Raw genomic sequence first — 10,079 nt, forward strand, 5'->3', positions numbered from 1 at the left:
TTGGATAGAGAACTGGCTAACTGGTCCAAGTCAGAGAGTGGTGGTAGATGGTAAATATTCAGCCTGGAGCCCAGTTACAAGTGGAGTTCCGGAGGGATCAATTCTGGGTTCTCTGCTGTTTGTAATTTTTATTAATGACAAGGAAGAGGGAGTCGAAGGGTAGGTCAGTAAATTTTCAGACGATACGAAGATTGGTGGAGTTGTGGATAGTGAAGAGGGCTGTTGTCGGCTGCAAAGGGACTTAGATATGATGCAGAGCTGGGCTGAGGAGTGGCAGATGGAGTTCAACCCTGTCAAGTGTGAGGTTGTCCATTATGGAGGGACAAATAAGAATGCGGAATACAGGGTTAATGGTAGGGTTCTTAGTGAGGTGGAGGAGCAGAGGGATCTTGGGGTCTATGTTCATAGATCTTTGAAAGTTGCCACTCAGGTGGATAGAGCTTGTAAGAATGCCTATGGTGTATTAGTGTTTATTAGCAGAGGGATTGAATTCAAGAGTCGTGAGGTAATGTTGCAACTGTATAGGACCTTGGAAGGGTCACATTTGGAGTACTGTGTGCAGTTCTGGTTGCCTCATTTTAGGAAAGATGTGGAAGCTTTGGAGAGGGTGCAGAGGAGATTTACCGGGATGTTGCCTGGAATGGAGAATAGGTCGTACGAGGATAGGTTGAGAGTGCTAGGTCTTTTCTCATTGGAACGGCGAAGGATGAGTGGTGACTTGATAGAGGTCTAAAAGATGATCAGGGGAATAGATAGAGTAGACAGTCAGAGACTTTTTCCCCGGGTACAACAGAGTGTTACAAGGGGACATAAATTTAAGGTGAAGGGTGGAAGGTATAGGGGAGATGTCAGGGGTAGGTTCTTTACCCAGAGAGTGGTGGGGGCATGGAATGTGCTGCCTGTGGGAGTGGCAGAGTCAGAATCATTGGTGACCTTTAAGTGGCAATTGGATAGGTACATGGATAGGTGCTTAAGCTAGGACAAATGTTCGGCACAACATCGTGGGCCGAAGGGCCTGTTCTGTGCTGTATTGTTCTATGTTCTATGTTTCTAATTTCACAATTCTTGAGCTTGTTCAATGGCATTCGGGAACATTTCATGTAGTATGAGTCTACTTACAGGCCTGGAAATGAGTTGGCTAAAAGGAACAAGAAAACACAATTGTTCATGCTTACCGTTCCACACAGTCTGACAGCCTGGAGCAGTGATTTGAGGCAGGGGCGTCGTGTCCTCCCACTGCATAAAGAAAGCCGTTGCATGTGGCAACTCCCACACCACCCCTTCTCTTGGACATTGGTGCACACATGCTCCATTTATTGGTGTGAGGATCAAAACACTCCATTGATCGTAGGCAGGAGCTGCCATCTCGCCCACCCACAGCATACAGCCTGAAAAACACAACAGTCACATTTGGAATTTCACAAAATAAGGAGAGAACCTTGATTTGGTTGGACCCCTGCATTAGCCAGTGCAGCCATGGAGAACTAGATTCATATTGCCAATGCACTGGAAAAGTTCTCAAATTTGTTATCTGTAATTTGCAAATGTGAATATTAATGGGAGTGTCCCACTTCTGATTTTCAATCTATGCTGAGTAAATGAATTATCGCTGATATGGCAAAAAGTTATTGTATTACTACTACATTTGTATCACCCCTTTTACAAGGGTACATCTCAAATAGCTTTCTGACTTATTGTTGTTTTCACGTGAAGACATGATTAGACCTGGTTGTAATGCCTACCATCCTAAAGAAGGCATTCACTGTCATTTTGATCTATGAAAAGCAGCAATTTTACTGAGTTATTAAAGGGCTTCAAAACCCTAGGAACTATTGTTAAGCACATATAAACACCTCCGAGGAAGATGGAAGAAAACTTGGGAATGAGTGGACAAGGTTGTGTAGCTATACACAAATCCAGGACAGTTCAACTCCCATGGAAGAAACATAAATACAAAAAGCTGGATTGGTCCAATATCACTTCAGACGAGTAGGCCTCCTGCCATGTCAAGTTGTTACAAGAGAAAAGGAGGATGGGAAATAGTAATTTGTTTCAAGAAGGTACATAAATTATTTCATTAAAATGATGACTTTGCAAGAAAGAGTGATTTTCTTTTGAAGGATTCATTAGATGTCAAAATGGATTAAATCAATAAAATTGCACTGTCTCTCACAATACTATAGGGATTCATGTTCTCATTACCAGTAATTAAATTCCAATTGCTATGTCTACACTATTAACTGCTGTTCAATTTTGTTCTTTCCCTAAAGAACAATGGACAAGATTAAAAGGCAGGCTTTAGAAATATTAATATATTCCTAAAGTTACTTATTCCATTTAATGTGATTGATCTTGATGGAATTTAAGAATAGAGTAGCTACAAATTTGATAGTAACAAGTGATGTTAATGCCCATTACTGTTTTTCTTTAAATATCTTGAGGGTGACAGCCTTTGCTTCGTATCTCTTTTATGGCTCACCAACTTTTCTCATTTCCTGTTTGGCACCAGCTAATTCCTTATTTCCTTTGGTTATATTAGGATCAGTCATACTTTGATACCTTACTTAAATGATCTATTTCAGGAACTAGATGGAGACAGACATCATTGAGGCATCGCCAGAAAATCATTCACTGACATGAATTAAAATTCTACTAAGGCTGTGTGGAAACATGCATTCAAGAGATTAAACAAATCAATAAGAAAAAGGAACATTTGTTCTCCAATTAAACAGGTATTGATTATACTAGAATTAGTTATGAACTAATGGTTTGTGGTAAAATTTATTTGATTTATTCATGTCTTTTGAGGACAAAATTGGTCCTTGTGACCTGTGACAAGAGTGAGCATAACCTCATGGTTTTCTGAACAGCCTTCCGAAATGACCTTACAAGTCATTCAGTTGTTACTATCACCTCAAGGCAATTGGGGTGGGTAATAAGTGCTGACGAGTCAGCAATGCTTGCATCTTATCACTGAATACATACTTTTGAAAAAAGTAATTTGTAGATAAGTAAACTGGCCAACTTTCCTTTTCGGAACACTGGGATGCATCTTACATCTGAACTGGGATCAGTTCATGAAGCACAGAGCAGGGACTGAAACTTCAAAACCATGTTTAGTTTATCTGATTCAACAGCTCACTGAATAAGCTGAGCTACTTGACATTGAGGTTACTTATATGCATTGTACAGGTCACAATGGATTCAATCATGTGTCCACATAGATACACAGCATGCCGAAAGTTTCAATATCAAATGAACAAATATTGCATAGATTAAGGACAGAGCTGTGTGAATCTGTCAGAGGAGCAAATTAAAAATATACTGCATTATGCAAAGATAACATCAGACTATTAGGGCTATTTAGTATTTTATTCTGTTCAGGGCCTGGAATGAAATAAAACATTTCATGGAAGGATGATCCAGATTCATTCAAACCTTGCACCTGCTTTTGAAATTGAATTTCCAATTACAGGACAGAAAGCAGAGTAGCTCCCAGTTATGCCAATTTTTGTTTTGTAGGATGTGGAATATTCTTTGTTATGACCCTATTACTTTGACTTCTTTGATGATTGTGTTGTAATCCTGATCTCACTGCAACTCACAACATCAAATCTTCTTCCCCCTCCTGCAGTGCCTTTTCAATTATTGATCTACACACTACAATGAAGCTGTTAACATACTTCAATACCTGTTCATTATTCTTCTCTGGCAGCCTGCAGAACATTGAATTTGGCTCTCTCTACCTGTTTTCCTCCCATCCACTTGCATTTCAAAGCTACTTTTTTAAAGTTGTTATTTTCCTGTTCACTGGGTCCATACTACTTCAAATAAGTAGTATGCTAAATATTAAAATTATTTGTGTGGGTGAATATTCCCTGAATAAGAGTTGTGTGCATCTGTTCGTCTAAGAAGAACTTTGGAAATAATGCTAACCATGCACAAAGGCAGCCTTGGGCTATTAGCCAGCTTGTTTTTCTATTGCCTTACTTTGTAATTTCAATGTTTAAACTTCTTTTTGCTGCTTTCTAGATCATCCATCCTTCCACTATCTTTAAGAACGTGAAGTCTACTTACTGTTCCTCACCCTTTTGTGTTGTTCAGTCCCTATAATGGAGATTGTTTCTCTTTTGAGCCCAGTGGAAGGGTCTGGACACAAACTAATACTGTACCTTTTCAGCTGCTGACTGACCTGCCATGTACTTTCAGCACTGCTTGTTTCAGATTGCCAGCACTTTTGCAAACTTTCCTCAAATCAGAAGATGGAGTATTAATGATTTAATGTAAACTGAACTCATGCTTTCTGTTTCCTGCAGCAAAATGCTCAATGTTTGGATTCTGAGATTGCAAAATCAGTTCATCATTATTACTCTGTGACACTAGTAGCAACATTGGTATCTTCACATATTTGGTTGAATGTAAAAATCCACCTTTACGATTCCCTCCTTCTCCTCTTTATGTTTTTCTGTTGGTGTTCTTGCTGACAGCTGTCTGTAGAAATCAATGAACTGATGAGAATTTATTTTATAATATTGTTGTTTAAGGCTCCTGGAAAGTATTACGCTGTTAAGGTTTAATTCAGTTTTTAGTAGTATTCTAATTGTTATGACGATGGAAGAGAACTCTGAAAATACTTTACACTTTTTTTAAAAAACTTTTATTTCTAAAATGTGTTGTTTTTAATCAGAGGTTTCTGCAAAATAATCCTGTGGAGTTATATTCAGGGATTGTCTGGCAAAATCCTGTGTGACGGACATGCAATGTGTTACAGGTAAATTGTCAGGGACATGTCAAACAAGGAGAAGCTTAAGAAGGGAGAATAAAGGGGCTAAGTTCTCTTTATCAGCTAAAGGCCATCTTCACAGACATGTCTGTTTTACCTTCCAAGAATACACAAGGACAATGTTTAAAAAGCAGTACCAATTCCACTGAAATCAACTGGTGGGACTGATTGCTCTTGTATCTACCAGTGTAAATTTGTGCAGTAGTATGCTGTGAAGGTCACAATCAAAGAATTATTCCCTGGTTACCTTTGTGTTGCAGGTAAACTTTGAGTCAAAAAGGAAAGACGACAACAAAGAATTGCTCTCACTCTGAATGCTGGACTTGAATCACAGTCAAAAGGCATCACCCAACTGAATCTCAAACAGTCTGCAAAAGTAAAGATCATGAAGCTGTTTGTCTACCAATGTCAATCCTATCAGTAACCTTCACTGCAGTAGCCATAAAATTCAAATATTCAATATTTGTGAACAATTCAGAGACTGATTGGTATTTATGTTTTTTAAAATTTTGATCTTTTTAGCCTTGTCTTATTTCTAACATGTACGTATGAGTGTTACATTACTGATTCTTCTCACATTTAGTAATTAATTCAAGATGGCAGTGGCGGAGTATGCAGTGTTTGGGCTCCTCATTTGTTTTCACTCCTTTTCTTCCTCTCTCTTTCTCTAAGATTTATTTTTTCTGATAAGAAAAAATACCTTGGAGCTGTTGAGAACTGTAGTGAAGTGAGCTGGAGGGTTACAGTGGAGCAGGGACAGTTGTTGGTATGTGGTCTGGCACAGGCGCTCAGCGGTTTGAGGTTAGTCAGACCTCGTATGGTACTCTCTGCGCTGATCCACTGCGATGTATATCTGTACTTTGTTTAGCTAACTATATAATGTTTATTCTTTTAACTATGTCTTGTTTCTACCCAAAATACTATGAATCACTGTAAGGTAATGCACATTTTTTATTCCTCTTTTTTGTATCAAAGATTTGCATCTAGGTACTGTGTACCTAAGATGGCACCATGAGAGGTGACATTGTAAACTTGTCCCTGTACCCCATACTTCTGTACCTGATTGCATGTGTCAATAAATGATACTCTAGTTTAATAAACTTAACTTTGTTAAATTAACTCAAGAAAGCCTGATTAAATTCACTCCTTTTAAAACATAAGTTAATTTTGGGTCTCGGAGAATGGGATTCATTCGGGAAGGCATCCTTTATAAGTTAGCCTTGTTGCAACCACCCAAAGGAGTGGGTGAATAAAGGTAGTGGAGCCATTTCATCCCGCATCATACTGGGGATGCTGGGTACTGTATCCTGTGCGGAACCATCATGAACTTCTCAAGGTTTGATTGTAGCATACGATCTTGTTTTCTATCTGTGAGAATTCTTCAGTGATTGGCTATTTACTCTGCCTAATGACATTCCATTGCTGAATCCTTAGAGATTCTATAGATTCAGCACCAGGTTCAAATAATAATATCAAGAAAGGGAAAACTCATGCCATAGATGTCTCTAGATACTTGTGGTACTTTAAAATCCGCATTTTTTAAAATCTGAAATGCCAATATTGGTTGCAAATACAGGCTATTGTATCATTAATAAGTACATTTTATGAGCTTAGTTTAAAACTGCATTACTGAACAGTGTTCTTGTGTGGCTGTTTTTTTTTGTGTCTTTGCAAATCTGTAATACAGTCAATCTGTAACTACTTACTTGCCATTTAATGCTGCAACTCCTACCGTGCTTCTTGGAGTTGACATGCTCGCAACGTAGTTCCACTGACGAGCTTGTGGGTCCCACCTTTCTACTGTGTTAAGGTAGCTCCAACCATCATGTCCACCAACTGCATACATTGGGCCTTCAAGTACAGCTACTCCTGAAATACAAGGATATTTGGTCATCTTTGTGTTCAAATAGGACAGCATCAAATATTTAACATAGAAGTTATGATGTGTTAAATTAGGTTTGTAAAAAAATCAGTTTCACAACAAATTCCACAGAAATTCAGCATGTTGACTACAAATCACAAGGATCAAAGTATCAATAACTTGAAATGAAAGCATTTTCATGAAGCACGCACAACAGATTATAAAGGCTTGATTATGCAATCAAAAATGAAGCATGAGTGCTTACTGTTGACCTAGAAACAGCTAGATTTTTGCTGCCAAAGCAGTTAGCTTGAATCAACCAAACACCAACCAAACCCTATTCTACCCAATCTCACTCCAGAGAGATAGGGATGAAATAGACTCATGCTCATTGATACCCGAAACAGTTTGTAGCCAGCGACAGGAGCTGGCATTTATGTTCAAACAGATTAGTTGGAGGACCTACAAAGGTTGTCTGTATCTTAAACTGGGTATTAAAAGCATGTAGATCCTCTAATATTTACCCATTCATTCATTTAAGCCCTGTACCCATTTCCATACCCTCATTCCATCTTAATGACTCTTTTGTGCTCATTCATCAAATATGCAGTATATATAGAATCAATGAGTTATTAAAAACAATGGCAAATGTTGAAACGCTAAGAAAAAGAAACCTATTCAGTATTCATTTTTATTATTTTATATTGTCAATCAAACTGGAAATTATATATCATTAACAAACGCTTAAATTGTTTCGCACCTATCAATTTTGTCCAGATAAAGATTCAGAAATTGACAATAGAGATTGTAGAAAACATATCATTCTGTAAATAGGATAGATTATCAAGCAAAGTAAGTATTCCACCTAGTTGTGCAAATCTGATTAAACTAGCAAGTTGTTCTGTTTTACCTAACTGCCTAATTCAGGTTAAAAAAAAATGCACACTGCGTTTTTGACATAACAAGAAAATAACTACTTTCTGTATCCAAACTGTTCTTAACCAATATGAAGGAAGAAATATAAATTGTTAAAATTATAAATCAATAACAACTTTTTTAAAAAAATTTCCATACACATACAAACAGACACACAAACAGACAAGACAAATATTCTGGGGGTTGGAAGGAACAACATGTCAGAGAAGCACTACTCAAGCACCAATTCAGATCACAGATGCTTTGAGGTTTCAATTGTCAATTGTTTTCAATTCCTTTGATGAGGTCTCTTTGAGGACACAAGATTATGAGTAGGCCGATTGTCAGTTTTTTATTCACTGACTAAGGATTTACCCTTTCAGTCTCTGATGATGCTGTTTCTTCTCCTCATCTCAATTGAGGAATTTGCAGTGATCAGTTTCCTTGTAAGTATTGACTGAAATCAGCTACTAAAAGATTTTCTGCTACTTGCCAACACAACAGGGAGAAAAAGACTTAAGTGCTTTCTTCGTCACAGACTGGATACTTCTGCTCTATTTGCCCAGGAACCAATCAAGAGATTGTTACTATGCTGAGCTGTCTTAAACCCATACAATTAGTCAAATGGAAAACTGGTCAAAGGACAGTTTCTGAGCAAAACTGCCCTGAATACCTTCTTTTCCACAGCTTGATTAAGGCAACATTGTACAACTCATAATGTAATCTATTAACTCTGCAACATCTTCCACAATTTCTTTAGTCTAAAGCAGTATTTTTCCCCTTATTTTGGATTACAATCCAGTAGAGAATGAAAGTGGGCTTTCTACACTTCCACCCTCGTGAGAGATAAGCCATAATTTCAAAAATACATTTCATTATAAAGTTTATGGCACATAGACAACAAAACATAAGGCTTATACGCTTCATCTCTTATACAAACCTTATATAATCACTATCGTTTTCCCCTGATATTCTTCATTTATTCCTTCATTTTCACATTCCAGTCAATGCATCTGTTTTCATATTATTTTCACCAGCAACATAAACATTCTTTATATTGAATGATTGCACCAGGTGAATTCCATCTGAATAGTATTGCATTTCAGGTTTTAAACTTTTTAATTAGTAATAACAGATTACAGTGAGTATAGATTAATATTTCATTATATCCCTGTCAGAAAGACTTTGAAATGTTGAAAAATCAAAAATAATCCCAAAGTCTCCTTTTCTACCAGCGAGTACTTCCACTCATAATAGTTTAACATTTTTTCGAAGTTCTCCATAGACTTCTCTATTCCTGATAAATCATCTTGCACTTATTCCCAAATCACCAGGAACAACTGGTCAATTGAAAAGCCAGTCGAAGGACTGCACCTGGGCAAAGCTCCCCTAAATATGTATACATGGAGCCAACATGTCCAGCAATTTTCCCCACTGCTTGAATATGGTAACGCCATTCATACAATTCATAATGAGTTCCAGTAATTCATTTTTAAAGCTACAACATCATCTTCTGTTGTTCTTCACATGTTGTGGAATGTGAGATTTATTTTAAGAGTTTCAATTTTGAACTGCTGGCATTTGGATTTTTCTCATGTAATGAAGTTGTCACTGTTTTTTTAAACCAGGATTGTAGACCAGAATATGTAAGAGTGCAACTGACTGGGACCCTCCTGGAGTGATATGAGGAATGTGCTTATATTGGGAGAGTTTTACGAACTAATGAGAACAAATATTGAATATCAGTAGCTTGCTTTTGGTTAAAAAAATCAAGAAGTGATTTTTATTTTGAAAGAAAACATAGACTGAAGCGTTTTTACTTCAAATTTTGGGTGGAAATAGAGTTTTTTTCCTGGAAAAAGGAGTTAGGCCAGAATAGTCAGGAAATAGGTTACCACAGTTCAAGGATTTTAGTTTGAGAATTCCAAATCAGAAGTGTTCGATTAGAAACTTGAAAGGGTCATTTACAGCTCAGAACATTTAAGCACAGTTTGTGAATAATCAAGGAAGAGGCTATCAAGCACTCAAGACCAGACATTGAAAGAAACAGCTAAAACAAAGCTATAGATTTGATGGAGAAGGAAACCTTTTGGTATTTGTGCACTGCAAAGTGATGGTGTCAGGAATAGATAGGATTTTATATTGTTGTGTCATAGAGATGTACATCATGGAAACAGGCCCTTCGGCCCAACCTGTCCAGGCCGATCAGATATCTCAACCCAATCTAGTCCGACCTGCCAGCACCCGGCCCATATCCCTCCAAACCCTTCATATTCATATATCTTTCCTAATGCCTCTTATATGTTGCAATTGTACCAGACTCCACCACTTCCTCTGGCAGCTCATTCCATACACATACCACCCTCTCTATGTGAAAATGTTGCCCCTCTCACGCTAAACCTATGCCCTCTAGTTCTGGACTCCCCGACCCCAGGGAAAAGACTTTGTTTATTTACCCAATCCATGCCCCTCATAATTTTGTAAACCTCTATAAGGTCACCCCTCAGCCTCCGACCTCCA

General features: G+C 37.7%; 1 protein-coding gene and 1 long non-coding RNA gene across 3 annotated transcripts in view; one reads left to right on the forward strand and one right to left on the reverse strand.

The window, feature by feature from the left end:
- The window catches only part of LOC122557149, a 20,324-nt gene extending 14,491 nt beyond the window's left edge, over positions 1 to 5,833 (forward strand). Inside the window, exons 2-3 of the long non-coding RNA XR_006313756.1 lie at positions 2,583 to 2,732; positions 5,044 to 5,833. This is a non-coding gene — a long non-coding RNA (uncharacterized LOC122557149). The remainder of the gene's footprint in view (positions 1 to 2,582; positions 2,733 to 5,043) is intronic.
- The window catches only part of LOC122557147 (kelch-like protein 4), a 173,961-nt gene that overhangs the window by 15,153 nt on the left and 148,729 nt on the right, over positions 1 to 10,079 (reverse strand). For both annotated transcript variants that reach the window (XM_043704512.1, XM_043704513.1), the window contains exons 8-9: positions 6,490 to 6,652; positions 1,176 to 1,388 (exon numbers count right to left, since the gene is read on the reverse strand). In XM_043704512.1, the coding sequence (XP_043560447.1) occupies positions 1,176 to 1,388; positions 6,490 to 6,652 (376 nt within the window). The remainder of the gene's footprint in view (positions 1 to 1,175; positions 1,389 to 6,489; positions 6,653 to 10,079) is intronic.

The sequence above is a fragment of the Chiloscyllium plagiosum genome, chromosome 15, assembly GCF_004010195.1.
Source record: "Chiloscyllium plagiosum isolate BGI_BamShark_2017 chromosome 15, ASM401019v2, whole genome shotgun sequence".
In the NCBI taxonomy this organism is placed as follows: Eukaryota; Metazoa; Chordata; class Chondrichthyes; order Orectolobiformes; family Hemiscylliidae; genus Chiloscyllium; species Chiloscyllium plagiosum.